The sequence below is a fragment of the Pholcus phalangioides genome, unplaced genomic scaffold (genome assembly GCF_987345545.1).
Source record: "Pholcus phalangioides strain wild (caught in Gottingen) unplaced genomic scaffold, Ppha-v1.0 ptg000015l_1, whole genome shotgun sequence".
NCBI lineage: Eukaryota > Metazoa > Arthropoda > Arachnida > Araneae > Pholcidae > Pholcus > Pholcus phalangioides.
Genome location: NW_028301608.1, coordinates 83,922,583 through 83,939,063, shown reverse-complemented (window position 1 = coordinate 83,939,063; position 16,481 = coordinate 83,922,583). Strand labels below are relative to the sequence as shown.

Sequence of the window (16,481 nt, the reverse complement as noted above, 5' to 3'; positions counted from 1 at the left end):
GTCTTTGGTGAATTCTACGTTTTACCGGTCTTTTGGATTTTTCGGTAACGTACATACATTATTTAAACGAATAATGGAAACATAAACTTTCAGAAATGAATTCGGTCTAATAATGGAGGATATTCGTCCCATTGGAAGTATCCGGGTTCAACGAATCCACGTGTGCGACAACGATTTCTGGCATGCAAGATTGTCTTGGAACGAGAACAAGAAGTGAGTGGAGGACGGAATATTTAAAAAAAAGAGGCCGCTTGTGACTTACTTTCCAGTTGATAATTTCTTCGATTCCACAATGTTTAGCGAAGGCTCTCTGACAAGACATGCACTCGCAATTCTCTTCTTCGTACGCCTGCACCATGTTCATGTCAGCACGTGCATGTATGTACGAAACTATGTACTACTACCAGTGACTAACCTCACCACCGCAACTATCAATTATGATGATGTACCTTAAATGAAAGAGAGTTCTTCTCGGTAGGAAGAGTTCCCGTAGATTTCTCAACGAGTTCGTTTCTCGACTTCTTAAATATAGCTTCCTCCCGCGCAGAAGTAAAAAGAAAAGCAAAACCGTAAGAAGAAACATTCATAACCAGAAAAAAAAGAAGAAATAAGAAGTGTTGTGTGTTCAGTTGGCGTCTCGCAAGGACAAGTCTATTCTACAATCAGGGAGGGCCCCAACAACAATTTTAAGAGAGGAAAAATTAAAGACCATAAAAAAAAAAACAACCCCGAACCGAAATATGCGAATATTAATTAATTTTCCAATATATTTGCACAAATATTAAAAAAAAATTCATAATGATATCTAGGAATAATGAAGAGATGATAATGTTCTAGAAAGACTATTATTTTGCTGGGATAAGACTATATTAGTTTCACTAGTTTGGAGGATAAAAAATTATAGACTCTAAAAGTTTTGTTTGTTTTCGTCTTGGAATTAGAAAGGCTAAATTAGAATAGTTCTTGGATATTTTCTCTCTTTCTAGGTTTTGGATGAAAAATTCTAATCATCACCATTCCTAATATTCAATACGTATTATTTCGACGTTAGCTTGCCGTGTAAAAGTGTTTTGCGCAGCTTCGTTAATAGTATTAACACTTTACAAGGTAAACAATCAAGAAATAAATACAGTCGGACTCATAACGAAGTAAGGAAAAAACAGCGAAACTATTCGCTATACGCGAACTTCGTTATATCCATACCGTCTTGAAAAATGATGTGTTTAAACAAAATACTGTACAACATTTCAAAAGCACGATACGCATCTTTCAGTTCTCTGATCATTTTTAAGATGAATAGATTAAAACAATATAGTTTAATAATGATTCAATAAATCTCGCGTATAATTGAATGCATCAACAAAAATATGTGTGTCGCCCTTTGTTCCCTCCCCATATTTTTGTGCACTCGTACGTTATGCGTTTAAAACCCTTTGAAGGGCGGTGGGACAGCCACCTATTTTCACGCTTTTCTATGGGTTTTCAAAGGGTTAAGCCATTTTTTCCAAATAAGCAAGCGGGGCGTGGTAGCCCAGGTCGATAAGATACTCGCTTAAAGTACCAAAGGATGTTTACAGGTGTCGCGAGTTCGATACCCGGTTCGTCCTTGTCAGAAAAACTTTCCTGACACAGGGGTACAACAGAAACGGCGACTTGACCGCAGAAAAAGTTGCTACCGCAGGGATCCCCCATCGAGGGGTTAGCGCACCAACCTCTCGATGAGTATAATAAAGAAGCCTGCCATTCGGAATCGGCAATAAATTGTAGGTCCCGGTCTAAAATTAACCCTCGTGTGCAGAAAATGACCGTGGTGCGACAAAAAATGATCAAATGATCATTACATTCACCAACTCTAATAGTATTTAAAATTCCGAAATTCCCCGTGCACATACAATGAATTATTCAACCTCGTACTCATATTTTGATCTTGATAGCATTGGTGCTAGAGAATCAGACAATTTTTTTAACATCCGGAAATCAACACGCTGGGCTCAAAATTTTGCCTATACTTTTATAATTTTTTTGGAGGTTTGCGACAAAAATGATCAAATGACCAAATAAGCATGCGTAATATAATGCTTTTTTCTTTTAGTAAGAGCACGGACACCGGAAAATTTTTTCGTTTCATTTTTCCAACCATTTTAAAGGGAAGAATAATGAACTTCGACAAATCTCCAATTTTTTTTCGTCTCATACCTCACTTCATTTTTCTATTTTTGGCCCTCAACCAACTGTATAGCTACAATTTTTGAAGTTACGAGTGGCGTTTTGCACTTGAACATTATCGAAATTAATTTTCAAACGATGAGACCATCAGAACCAACATCCGATTCTAGCTCGAGAATGGCAAATGTGCACTAAAGGTGGTTTGGAGGTTAGATTCTTGGGAATCAATAACCTCAATACTTTCTTCCTAACGAGATTTTCTGCAAACGAAATGAGATTTAACTGAGAAAAGTAGAAAAAAAAAGCAAAATAGGATTTTACAGTACCCAAAACAGCTCCACTAGAATGTCTTCTTAGCGAAGGAAGGAGGCATTTGCAAAATCAGTAGCAGAAAGGTAAATTTACAGATAAGATTACAAAGAAATAAAATACGTTACGATTGCATGTTCGAAAATCGGTCGAAAATTCCTTACAGGCGTACTCTACTGAAATCGGTGTTCGTTATAATCAATCGAAATAACATAGGTAAGCAATACGAAATTCACGGGACACGGAGAAACTTCGTTATAAGTAAAACTTCGCGATATCCGTATTCATTGCTATACGTGAGTCCGACTGAACTTTCATTATTTTCACTGAGAAATAAATATATCGGGAACATGAAAATTGCTTATATGAATATTTAGCGTGACATTTTTTTGTTTTCAGTTTTCTAAAGTAAGTTATAAATGGTCTATGCTGATAACTTCGCTAACGGCACTCATTGTGTGTCAAAACGTAAGGTTTTAAAGTTTTATTTGTCATCAAGATTTAGTCGAGGCAAAGTCTGCTCTAGCGTACAGACGCCATTTTTGGAAAAAAAGTAGTGCTCCCTATCACTGCCACATCGAAATTCACGAATATCTGAATTATAATCTACCTTGACATTGGACAGGAAACTACACCCATGAACATGGCACTCATAAAGACAGGGCTTGCCGTGTGTATGACTTTACACTACTGAATAGCGTTCTCGTCAACCCCCCCCCCCCTTTTGACAAGATATCTCGTCCCTGTGTGTATGAAAGAAATACATTCACGCATTGTCCTTTCTTTCGAGGCTCTTCATTGGTAACACTATTAACGAAAATTCTTTCATTTCTTCTTTTCCTCTACCTCAGCAATAACTTTGTTTCTTTTCTCCCTCGGTACGGTTTTACGAGTAAAAAGAAAGTATTACATGCATAGGGAAAGGGTAGCTGGGAGAGGGAGAAAGAATGGAAAACCTGTTCCTCTCAATTTTTTTTCTTTCAATTCCATATGTGTTAACAATAATACCACTTTTTTGAGATTCATCTCTGCTAGTTCAACTGCAAATGGTCCAAATTTGTTGCTGAAAGCCTACACGTAAACACGTAAAAGAGTTAAGGAAGGGATTAATAGATTCATTTTGAGTATTACATCTGATAAAATACAACCGTTATTAGCTGGGTTGTTACGGCGAAATATCATTATTTATGACGAGAGCGAGTGATTTAGTTTCAGAGAAATTACGACTGGATATCGCGGAAGTTCTCAACAGTTAGCTCAAAATCTCATCAGAAGATAGAGAAGGTTTTTAAAGATGCCTTTTGATGATAACTTCAAAAATGTTACGTATGGGTTGTTTTTGGAGGAAAGCCTTTGTAAAGAAACGTATTCGGGAGCGTAAACATGTAAACACACAACAGCATCCGAGATAGAGAGACAGACGTCACTGTTTTTTAAAATGCCACCGAGGACTCCATAAACACAAGGGGGAAAACGAATCCACCACCACCTACAAAAACGTATGTTTCCATATGTAAGCACATATATTTATATCATAGCACATATCTTGTCATATCCTACGTTCCTTACCGCTATGTTTCACTTCGAATGTTTGGAATTTTTTGGCACCGGAGCCAAAAGAAACGTATTTTCTTGTCTCGTTTTAAATCTTTTTTTTCTTCTGTTTTGAAGGAAAACGTCATTTTTTTCTCTTAAAACATCATCATCAAAAACTTGGTAGCACGTAAATAATTCACGGTTGTCGTGATATTTCCTCATAAAAAACACTTTATGGTTGTCTCCTTAATTTGCATGCGTATAACTTGAATAAATATGTTTGCATTTGGATCCCTTCCCCCAGCCCATTCATATTATCTTCCCGATTCAAGTTTATGACAAAAATAATGATATGCTACATGCGTACAGCTTCAGTATAAGCCAATTGCCGCTGTGGTGGTCGAGTGGTCATTGTGACGGACTCGCGTCGCGAGCTACCGGGTTCGAACCCCACCGTCGCCACAGTGGTGGTCGGCTGAAATTGGTTTTCTGCGGTTCCCAACTTCAAGGCGCGAATGCGAGCCGATTTCCCCCTTTAAAAAGTCTCGCCACAAAGAGCAACAGACCTACAAACAGTACAAATGTAATTCAATCATAACACATCACTCACTTCACTTCTGAAATATACATGGCGGCACTGAAAAATCAAATAAAACACTAAATACACACTCAGACTGTTAGGTACACACACAGCTACACTTCTGGCACAATTCACTAGGTAGTAAATCGCCCATAGATGGTGATAGACCTGAGTTGTGCTCGGTGTGAAAGTATAAGCCAATTCAATTGCCTAAATAGAGGTGGTGGTGGTGAAGTAATAACTTGATGAAAAATAAAAAACAAATATGCTATCTGATGGCCAGGTCGATAAAACAGTAAATCTGTATTCTTTTTCTTATTTTAAGGGACCAACATGGGTGATGGTCATATTCTGTGGAACCAGAAGCGTTGGAAGTGTTTTGTTCTTGCGGGTGCTCTATTTGAGTTTTTATGTTAGAGACTTCGAGTGGGCGCGGTAGCCCGGTCGATAAGATACTCGCCTAAAGTACCAAAGGATGTTTAGAGGTGTCGCGAGTTCGATACCCGGTTCGTCCTTGTCAGAAAACTTTCCTGACACAGGGGTACAACAAAAATACGGCGACTTGACCGCAGCAAAAAATTGCTACCGCAGGGAGTCCCCCATCGAGGGGTTAGCGCATCAACCTCTCGACGAGTATACAAAACAAGCCTGCCGTTCGGAATCGGCAATAAATTGTAGGTCCCGGTCTAATTAGCCCTCGTGTGCAGAAAATGACCGTGGTGCGACAAAAATGATCAATGATCAAATGATCAGAGACTTCGATTTCTAAATTTATTCCGAGAGGGCTCTGCAACAAGCATACAAAATAAGCATCCCCGACTCCGACGCTACTAGTAATAGAACTACAGCAGAGTCTCGATAATTCGAATCTGGGAAGTTCGAGGTTCCGGATGTCCGAGGTGATGAAACCATTTCTCAACACTGTATATCGGTGCGAACGAGTTTGGTGTCGTTTTGTTTCCCTTTTCCTGTGAGTAGTTTCAGTTTGAAGAAGCCTAGATTGGGTCCTCGGCGTATCCTCGGGATAGAATTTTTCACAGGCCCCTCTATAGTGTATTTATAGTTTAAAAGAATACAACCAAAAGTAATAATAACATTCATATCAGGCTGCCAGAGCAGGAGCACCAGTCAGCCTTTGAAGAGGACATGGGTCGTGGTAGCCCTAATTTGTATAGCAGTGTTTCTCAAAGTGGCATCGCTCGCTAGTCTTTGTTAGGGGCGTCGCGCAAAGCTGTCGATATTGATGTGTACCATTCAGTTCTATGAAGTGGTCCTTTTCGAAACTATTTTGGGGAGCCGCGGATAAACGATGATGAGGGAAGAGAGCCACGAGTGTGCAAAAGTTTGAGAAGAACTTCTGTAGAGTTCGACCGTTGAATTAGGAGGGAGTGCGAACATATACGTTCAAAGAAAACAAGTTAGAACAATTATATTTCATCAAATGAAGCTGACAAATCCGGTTTCCAGAGAATGGACTAACTTTCTTAATTTTTTGTCATTTACATCATGCCATACAGTGATACTCATACAACCAGTACAGGGGAAATCCCCCAAAAAAGTTTTTTCCCCCCACATAATCGGAGATGGTCTCGGTCCCACTCACTTCGAGATTCTACTGTACTGTATAATATAGCTTAAATTACTTGAGTGAGAGGTGCATATTTAGGTGATGGTAATATCATATTAAACCGTAGCGACATTGAAAAACGCTCGCATTGTTAACCCATTATTTACGATTGTCCCTTTTTTTGAGACGCTTGTTTTCTCTTCTTTTTGAGCAGTGGAACTTCTATAGTTTCGATTGTTGCACCTAAATTTTTGGAACTGACTGCTATTGAAAAAGTTATAAACTAAATAAAAATACTCTATTTAAAATTTTTAATACATAACAAAAAATTAATTAATATGCAAATATTTTCAATTTAATAAAACTTTTTTCCCGTCAAACAGATTTCCTTTCACATTTCATTCACGTTATCACAATTTTTTTTTTTTAAAAAGGTAATAGAGTTTTGGCATATAATGGGTAAATTTGTTACTTTTTTTTTTGTTAGCATTTTAGTAATATCCAGGTTCTAAATCAATTCTGATTCTTTAATCTCTGTAATAGTAGTTTTTCTCCACGATTTTTTGACTGCACCGGTAGCAATTTAGCTCGATAGAATTCGTCCTGATTAGTTGATTAATTTTAGTAGGCTGATTTTATATATGGCTAACTTGACTGTATTCGCTGCATGTATGTGTGAATATAAACTTTTTTCTTTTTTTACAAAAATGTGATGCAACGAATTTTGTCAGTTTTTCCCTTTTCTATTTGCACTAAAATCAAAATAAAATTTTGCAATTTTGTTGCTTCTGATCCTTGAATATACTTTGGAATTTTTGTTCCACGGTTTTAATTTTCATTTTAATACAGTCGACGCTCGATATAATGACCTCCTTCGTCCCGTCGAAAACGGACTTTATATTGGGAGGGTCGTTATATCGAAGTAAAACATGTATGATAGTCTTTCTATGAAAACATTTGGGACTTATCCTGCCTGTCATTGTAATGGAATGGTCGCTATAACGTGGGGTTGTTATAACGGGAATCGATGGTCCATTTCCGACATACTTGCAGCGCTTTGGACGATCATCTCACAATGCTTGTAAGTGTAGTGCTACGGGCTCGCTATAGCATTGCGTCTGCCAATGTCCACACACATCAGCGTTTCATTTTGGTCAGATGTCACTAAGTCAGATGACGGCATTCAAAAGAAGAATACTAAAAAGTCCGATGAACTTCTCACGCATTCAAAATTTGATTCAATTTTTAGACCGTAACCTATATTTGCTGCACGACAATCAAATTCAATGTTCAATATAACGGGAATCGATTGTATCACGATGTTACATTTTTTGCTTTTTCAATTGAAAATTTGCTTCATTTCTTTTTATTTTCCATGAAAAATTTGGAGTAAAAAGTCTGTTGATTTGTTAAAATTATGAATGCTAAGGGAAAACCAATGACACTACCATCACTGTTTTTGATATGGCTGAAAAATAGACGTAGTATTCTTCCATTGAGATTAACCTTAGATTATTTTTTTTTTTGGTCGTTTTTTTCAGTGAAAATTTCCCAAATTACCTTCAAGAGAACTAACTAACCGGAGTTTAGCGTGGTGATATTATCCTCAGGTACCTCATTTTGGAAAGTTGTCAAGGATGGACTGACTGATGCAACATTCAAATGCTCATGGTTATGGAAGCCCTTTAGGCGCCTTGGAAGTTTTCAAGGCATTGAAATACAAGAATTTCGTCTGTGAAAGGCTCCAGAAAGCAAAAAGAAAAGAAGGGAAAGATGGAGAAAGATGTATTGCGCTTTTAGAATAAACAACATTATTTCTAAGATCTTTCTTTGCTATTTTTTACTTGGTGTTTATACATATGTACGTATATTGACGGAGGAACTTTCCCTGCCATTTATAATACGCGCACTCGTACATTCCTCTCACGAGAGAATCCATTAAGTGAAAAAAAAAAAAAATTCCGGAAAGAAAAATAAATTTTTCCCCCCCCAACTGGATAAATGTTGAAAAAGACGACATTTAATTTGAAAGTGAGGAAAAAGAGCAGAAATTTGAATGCCATTCAACGCATATGGATGGTAGGTTCGTGGAAAAAATTAGGCTTTTTGAAATATTTCATGGTTTTCTTACTAGATGGCGATTTGGAGTGAGAAAACAGTCGTTGACTTTAATGATTATTAATTAATCATAATCAGTTTCATCACTCGCACTGGCGAGCATGATGCCTCGCACACATTTGGGATATGAAACTAGAAAACGACCTGAACACTCAAAATGTTGATTTCTACGTCTGTGAAAGTGCTTGAAGTTGGATTACCAGAAGTAAGTGTTTAGTTCGAACAGAGCCTGCTTTTTAACATTTTAAACGGTTTTTAAAATTTCACTAATTCGCATTATACCTGTCACGGTGGAATCACTAAACTTTCTGTAAAATGCCACAACTTTTTTCAAGAACGATATTTTCTCCAGATTTTGGGCGGGACTCCCGCTACGCAGAGAATAATAATAATAATTATAAAAAAAAGAAACCGAGGAAGAGAAATACTGTGGCTTTTCTATTATTTTACTGTCAGTTGATCTGATATATTGGGAGGAGGGGGCGATGGAAAACATGTTTGTGAACAAAGCCTGACATTCAGAGATAGCTGGGCAAATCAACATTGCCGAAATACGAGGGTTTTAAGGAGGAGAGATATCTCGTAATAGTGCCGAAATACAAAACATCAAGTTAGATGAGATATCTCCTCAATGCATATAGAAACGTCCTCTCCACTTGTCAATACAAGATTCATCGAAAGACTGGTTATTTGTGGAGACTAAGATTACAAGGAAGAAAATTCATCACTGCCCCCACGGGGACTCGAACCCCGGTCTCTCGCTTGCCGGACGAGTGCTCTACCATCTAAGCTATGGAAGCAGATAGAGTATTTCAACCTTGGAGCGTATATATATGTTGAAAGGCACCGTACATGGACGGCGTCAACAATCAACTAATAGCTCGTGAATGACAAAGACCAACCATATGGCCATAGCTTAGATGGTAGAGCACTCGTCCGGCAAGCGAGAGACCAGGGTTCGAGTCCCCGTGGCGGCAGTGATGAATTTTCTTCCTTGTAATCTTCATTTCCACAAATAACCAGTCTTTCGATGAATCTTGTAACTCCTCAATGCCGCTGTAAGGGTAAAAACGCTCTTTTCTTGTCAGCACGTACCTAACAAAGTAAGCGAAAAGATCCTGACTATTAAAATTTCACATACATCAGTCTGTTTCTGATGCAAAAAAAGAACAGTTAACTGCAGTGCAAGTTATAATATGGTACCACACAGAGCAAAATCAAAGGGAAAGAAATAGAGAGGTTTTGATGTTAATTTTACATGTACTTGATACATAAAGTATAGTACAGTCAAATCTTGATAAGTCGAATGTGTGTGTGTGTGCAGCGACCGACAGAAAACTTCGAGTTATCGTTAGTTCGACTTATCGAAAATTCTGATGTCAGAGGGGGGGGGGGGGGGTAGAGTAAGATTTTGAAATCTTTACAGTGCTATTTACGAATATCGTATCAGTAAAATATGTCAAAGAAAGAGTAAGAAGGCCTTCTGTGAGGGAGGATTAATGCGCTTTTCAAACTGATTCTCGTGGATTATTCGAAAGCCATATACACAAACCTGATTGATGTGATCCAGGTGAAGTTCTATTTTGAGTTGGGCTTCTCTTAGAGCTTCTCTGTCTTGATGATGATAAGGAGTTACTTTGTACAATCGATTCAAAAGAAGAGGATACCTGGAGAAAATCAAAACAACCAGATCTCAACCAAAACTTTAACACGGAATTATGAAACAAAAGAAGCATTTCCAATAATTTCTATGCCTTTCAAACTCATTTTTTTGGATAGATTATTACACAGAGTAATGTAAAAAAGAGTGACACCGACTTCGTGACCCTCTGGACAGGAACCATAAGGAATGCAGACAGGTTCATCCTCCGCAGTAAGGAGTTCTCCATTTGGGAAACCCTCAGGAATATCCGGAGCAGTTCCTTGTCCTTTTCCAAATTGCTTAACAGCAGCGATGCCGAGCTCTGAATAATGGCAAAGAGAGGTCATAGAGATGGTCATAAGCTTTTATTACAATACCTGGCAGAAATTTCTCTGATACAGATAAGTGATGCATAAAGTATTTGTGTCAAAGCAAAACCATAAACCATATCAAGATACGAACCTGCTTGATACAATACACTTCGAAAGCCTGCAGCATGCTAGATGTCCCGAGGAACAATTTACCGATATTCACAGTCGTCAAATCCTGATGATAACGAAAAAGGGATCATTTTATACAACAGACACTGGCAATTTTTTGCTCATCAAAATGGAACGTCTACATTTCTAACTAAATAAGGTAAAATATCGATAAAAGTTAAAGGAACACTAGAACTTTGATTATTCGAGCCTTGATTAATCGAGATTCTTTTCATATATATTCATAAAAAAAACGAACAGTAGGTGCAGTAAAGCAATTACAACCTCAGCTTGTAACAAGACCATTACGTGCTATGCGAAGGCACTGTTCGCATAGTGCGTAAGTAATATTTGAAAAATGCCATGTATAAATTATAAGTTCAATACGATATATTATTCAATGTAATTTTGTACTGTATGCATTTTATATTTTCATTGAATTGAAATTACATTAACTACTTGAAAAAAAAACAACTTCTCGTATTTTTTCGATGAAGGTCCGGTTCTCGGATAATCGGGAAGGGGGGAGGTTTACTGCACTTGTGTGTGAATATGACGATGACTTACTTCATCGCCTTGTTCGACAGCGATGTCTAGGGCATCCTTGAGTTTCTCCGAGAACTGTCTGTTGACGAGGATCAGTTCGTTCAGGTTCAAGAAGATGCCATTCAACTGCTCCTTCGTCAGCAGTGCGGCCACTTCCATCGGAGTGAAGAATTCCTAAAACACAAAAGTCATCAACCTTCAGTTTGATCGTTAATTTCTCATTAAGTAACAAATCAATGTTTATGGGTTCACATGATAACAATTACGTGTTAAAGACATATATCGACGAGATTCACATCAATAGAATAATGTTTACCGTCTCAAAAGATGATATTCTTTCACCACAGATGTCTTCGTAAATACAGTAAAACTTGTTATCTTAGACACCTTTTTACGCTATGAGCCACCGCAGAGTTTTAAATGGAACCAGCTATAATCCTATAATGCCGAATGTCTGCAATACTGCACCCTTACTAAAAAATCGATATCTTGGACACCTCTCTAACTTAGATAGATTTTATTAAAGCCACAGGTGTCCAACTCTCTTAGATGGGTCTTACTTGTAACCCCCTCCCCTACTTAAACCTCTATAGCATATTCTTTTAGCTAGTATAAGCATTTAAATTTGTTTGAAATTCGTTACGCAACATAAGGGCCAGTCTCCTATCAAAACTTGTAACGTATCCACATCATTGAGGCACCGTTGGAATAGTGTCCAGAACGGAGTCTATCTGTAGTTTGCACCATCATCAGCTAATCGTACAGGAGAGTCTGGTAACTAATAAAAACGTGAAAAAAAACGTATCCGAATTGATATTTTTTGTTTAAACAAGGCACGTTCATGGATACTACTGATTTTATAACAAATTCTTTTAAGAATATAACCTTTTCCCACAAAGCTGCTTGTTTGTAACGGTTACGCGTCACTTGGAGGGTCAAAACCAGGTTCTTGTCCAAAGATGGAGGACGATGAGTCCGCTGATCCCCGATGAGGAGAGGGGGTTCGAAGGTTGCTTACGTCATCAACCATCCCTTTTTGAAGTAATGAAATATTCTAAGCTGATGAGGAAATTTTGCTGACAGGGGGGGGGGGGGGGGGAGTCAGTGTTTTGCTGACTTTTGCTGACAAGGGGGGGGGGTAAAAAATGGCTGAAAATCTGCTTACGTAATACTTGAATGGCCCCTAAGCAGGGACAGACCGCGGACTACCGATCCCAGGAATAGGAACAACCGGTATCAAAATCGAATCCTTATTTCGGGAGTCATTCCTATCACTTATCTGGAGGAAAAAGGGGTGTCTCGACTACATAAGGTAAAAATAATGTACATACCGTATATTCTTAACCGAAAACGAGAAAAAAAAATAAAGAAAGCAATGTTTAAAATATGGCGCCATATCATTCTCCACTCAACACTCGAATTTATGGGGGGAAACAAAATAAAAATGGCTGCCAAAAAGGAAATGGGTTCCATCTTTTTCAAGTTTGAATGCGTGTATTTTTAAAGTGTGTGTTCCTCCTCCAGAAAAAAAAAAAAATGAAAGTTTCCGAGTTTAATAATAAACATTCGGTTTCTATAAATTTCTCCCGGGAAGTCTCTGTTTACTCTATTTATTTGTTTTTCGCTCTTAAATTTCCCCATTTTGGATGGAGTCGAGTAAATGAATTCTAAAGATAAATACCATTCAAAAGGAAGAAGCCATTTCGTTTCTTTGAAGAAAAAGAAAAAGATGAGAAAGATGTCGGAGAAGAATTTTTCTAATGACATGTCGCAGTGATTTAGGGGAAGGGGGCGGGGCGTGCGACAGGTGCGGTCTCGCCGGGCTCCCCGCGCCGTTAGGGTAATAATAATTTCTTTCGCAAATTCTCGATTTTTCCATTAATTCGGTATTTTTATCTAGAAAAGAAATAATTTTGGAATTGTTTCTTTAATAAATTTTGAACTTTCATAAATTCTGGAATTATTTCTTTCATTTATTCTGAACTTTCATCTATTCTGAGAAATTCTGAGCTTTCATCTATTCTGAAATTCTGGACTTTCACCTGTTCCAAAATTATGTATAAATTCTGCATTTTCTTCTCGGGAATTATTTCTTTCATTAATTCTGACTTTTCATTAATTATGAACATTTATTAATTCTGAGTTTTATTCAATTGGGGAATAATTTCTGTTATAATTTTCTGATATTCTGAACTTTCTCCCGTTAATTCTGAAATTCTGAACTTTCACTGCGTGACACTTGAGTGATCGGAAAATGTGCCTGGGCAGTGTAAATAATCTGGAACTGTGCCGCGGGTTATTTATGGGGTCTGGGAATGTGTCGCGAACACTTAAATTGTCATTTAATGTGGGCCGCTTCAGTGATTTGGAACTTAGACCACCCGCGGGTCAGTTAAGTGATCTGTAAATGTGCCGCGAGTTTTTTACAGACATGCCCGTTGATTTTTAAATATGCCACGGGTCATTCAAGTGATCTGGGAGTGCATCGCAGGCATTTTGAGTGATGTGGAACAGCACCGCGGTTCACTTAAATGATCTGGAAATATGTCGCTCAGGTTTAATTAATTTTTCCAAAATTAGATCTGAGGCCGTGGGCGCCATCAGATGACTTCGAGGGATACATTTGGCCCGCGGGCCATCGGTTGGACATGTATGTTATAAAGCATTAATGAATCGAAGTCTTTGATTGATAGTGTGTATTGGTAACGATAAATCGATGATCGAAGACGAATCAACCGCATCTGAGTGATGCGGTTGTCTGAGTGAAATCACTGCCTTATACGGTAGTTGCTTTCTCTAGTTCGGACTTCCTAGTCTTGGGTGGCTAAACCACATTCGCAGCAAAAAAAGAAATGTTTGGGGCCTCTTCTTTTTTTTCGAAATGCAAACGATGGCTGATGATGATATAAAAGTAAGTTCAGCTTTTCAAGTCAAGTCGGGGGAAAAATAAAAGGACCAAGATCCTTTCCCATCTCTTTTGTGGCGAAAGGCACTTGAAGCCCACTCGAAACAGTACTTGAAATATAGCGAGACCTCTCTTAAACGAAACCTCCAAAAACATTATAAAAGTATTAAAACATTTAAAAGTAAAATTTTGAGCCCAGCGTGTCGATTTCCGGATGTTAAAAAAATTGTCTGATTCTCTAGCACCAATGCTATCAAGATCAAAATATGAATACGAGGTTGAATAATTCATTGTATGTGGGAATTTCGGTATTTTAAATTCTATTAGAGTAGGTGAATGTAACGATCATTTGATCATTTTTTGTCGCACCACGGTCATTTTCTGCACACGAGGGTTAATTTTAGACCGGGACCTACAATTTATTGCCGATTCCGAACGGCAGGCTTGCTTTTTATACTCATCGAGAGGTTGGTGCGCTGATCTCTCGAGGGGGGACTCCCTGCTGTAACAATTTTTTCTGTGGTCATGTCGCCGTTTCTGTTGTACCTCCTGTGTCAGGAAAGTTTTCTGACAAGGACGAACCGGGTATCGAACTCGCGACACCTCTGATACTTTAGGCGAGTATCTTATCGACCTGGGCAGCCGCGCCCGGTGAATGTAATGAGCTGAAGTGTAGCCGCCTCAAAAATATTCTTAGCAAACTTTTTTTGCTACAATGGGCCATGATTGGTTGATTATTTGCCAATCACGTTTTGTTTAAGTGAAACTTCTTTAAGCAAGGGGAACTAATTTTTGTGAGGGCAGGAAATTCAAAAAAATTGAAACACTTTCTTCTTCCCCAAAACCCGTTCCGTAGAGTAACTGATTGTGTGATGAAGTTCCGAGAAGCAGATGGGTTATAGTGGTGGTGGGGGGATGCCAATACAGATATTTTCTTACTCTTCACTCCTGTACTAATGGCCCCCTCTGATTTAGAGTGAATCCCGATTATCTCCAGAAATTTTTCGTGAACAAATCTGCCATACATAGGATTCAATCATGACTCCAAACTCGTTAGAATTCTATGGGGTGGATGGTATCTTGGGGTTTAAGTTGTCAATTAGATCAAGTGGGTCAAGTTTAGAGGGAGGGGAGTTTTAAGAAAGATAAGGGGTCAACAAGGCCAATCTTACGAAGTACGAAAGCCTGGGTAACCAAGCGGAGATCGAGATGTAGTTCGGAAAGAAAATTCACATTCTCGATCTCCGCTTGGTGTTATCCAGGCTTTCGTACTTCATATGGACAGTGGAGAGTGACATCGTTTCTCTCTAAAAAAGACAATCTTATTTAAAATCAAATTTAAAATTGCTAAATTCAATTTTGAATAATCGAAATTAAATTTGATTGAGAGAGGAATCCATTCATGTCAAACCCAGGACCGTCATTTCAACTTTTTCCAGGGGGGGGGGGCAAAGCACATGTACTCAATGTATGTATATATATATATATTTGTATATATATATATATATATACCATTTTTAGCGTATTTTCAAAAGACATGCCCCCCCCCTAAATGACGGGCCTGGTCAAACCTAGAAGTTTCATTTCTATCACACGAAGTTCTCACGGAATATTTTTGTCAGATGTTAAATCTCTGATGAAAAATTGGCCCCTATTGGTGCTGTTTTTTTCACTGGTGTGTACAGGATGCAGCATAAATTCGTAAATAGTTTAAAAGTTCGTAAATGTTAAAGGAACTGGCTTCTTTGAATGCGGTTTGCGAAAGAATATTTACATTTTCTGAATATTTCCATCTCTTGAACCTTTCAATCTGTTCTCTGTCCGAAACGTGCGTAAAGCTTCACACCCCCCCCCCCATCCCCCGGTGGAGATTCGCGGCTGAGATAAAACTTCTCTCTCACCAATGTCAACATCACAATAGAAGCCTAAAAAGTAAGTGCCAGTAACAGGGAAATTCAGAAATGAACTACCAAAATTTCATTTGCCGATTCCCATGCCTTTGGGGGGTTGACTTTTTTGGCTTAAAAACGCCAGGAAGGCCTATGACGAGAAAGACGAGTTTGTACGTGTGTGTGTTGTATGTTATGCATGTAAGTTAGTAGAAATTTTTTTTGTCATAATCAGGGAAGATGGTCATATAATTCCAAAATTTTCAGGAGAAATCATAAACATGTCTGGACGAGCTCGTTAGTATTATTAATTGTTGAGGGTAGGAAAGGTGCTCTGCTTCGGTTACGTAACGTCATTTCGCCAAAGTCCCACCGTATCGGCTGGAGAGTTGAGCCTAATATTGGCTTATGAATAATCGATCATTGAGAAAAAGTATCAAAATATCAAAAAATTAGTGAGGAGGTGAAATACAAGATGATATAATTTTATCAGTTCAATAGCTTAAGGGATAAACGAAAATATTTTCTTTTTCGGAATCACTTCTGAGAGTAATTTCTCGCGAGTAATTAATTTTTTTTATAGAAATGATCTGTTAGTCACACCCCGCATTTTATAGGATTCGGATTTACACATTTCCAGTCATTTGTTTCGTGCAGCACCCTCTGTCGACTGAAATTCGAACTTTTTTCTGTACGAAAAACATCCCCTTCGTGAGGGTAACTTTTTCGCAAAGGGGCCGTTCA

The 16,481-nt window shown here is 38.2% G+C and overlaps 1 protein-coding gene and 1 non-coding gene across 3 annotated transcripts in view; both read right to left on the bottom strand.

Moving 5' to 3' along the window:
- LOC149076871 (uncharacterized) overlaps positions 1–16,481 on the bottom strand; it is a 175,400-nt gene that overhangs the window by 10,382 nt on the left and 148,537 nt on the right. For both annotated transcript variants that reach the window (XM_089244595.1, XM_089244596.1), the window contains exons 8-11: positions 10,965–11,117; positions 10,381–10,464; positions 10,095–10,240; positions 9,829–9,943 (exon numbers count right to left, since the gene is read on the bottom strand). In XM_089244595.1, coding sequence (XP_089100721.1) covers positions 9,829–9,943; positions 10,095–10,240; positions 10,381–10,464; positions 10,965–11,117 — 498 coding nt within the window. The remainder of the gene's footprint in view (positions 1–9,828; positions 9,944–10,094; positions 10,241–10,380; positions 10,465–10,964; positions 11,118–16,481) is intronic.
- On the bottom strand, positions 9,005–9,076 carry TRNAA-GGC (transfer RNA alanine (anticodon GGC)). Its single transcript has one exon. It is a non-coding gene; the product is annotated as a tRNA-Ala (tRNA).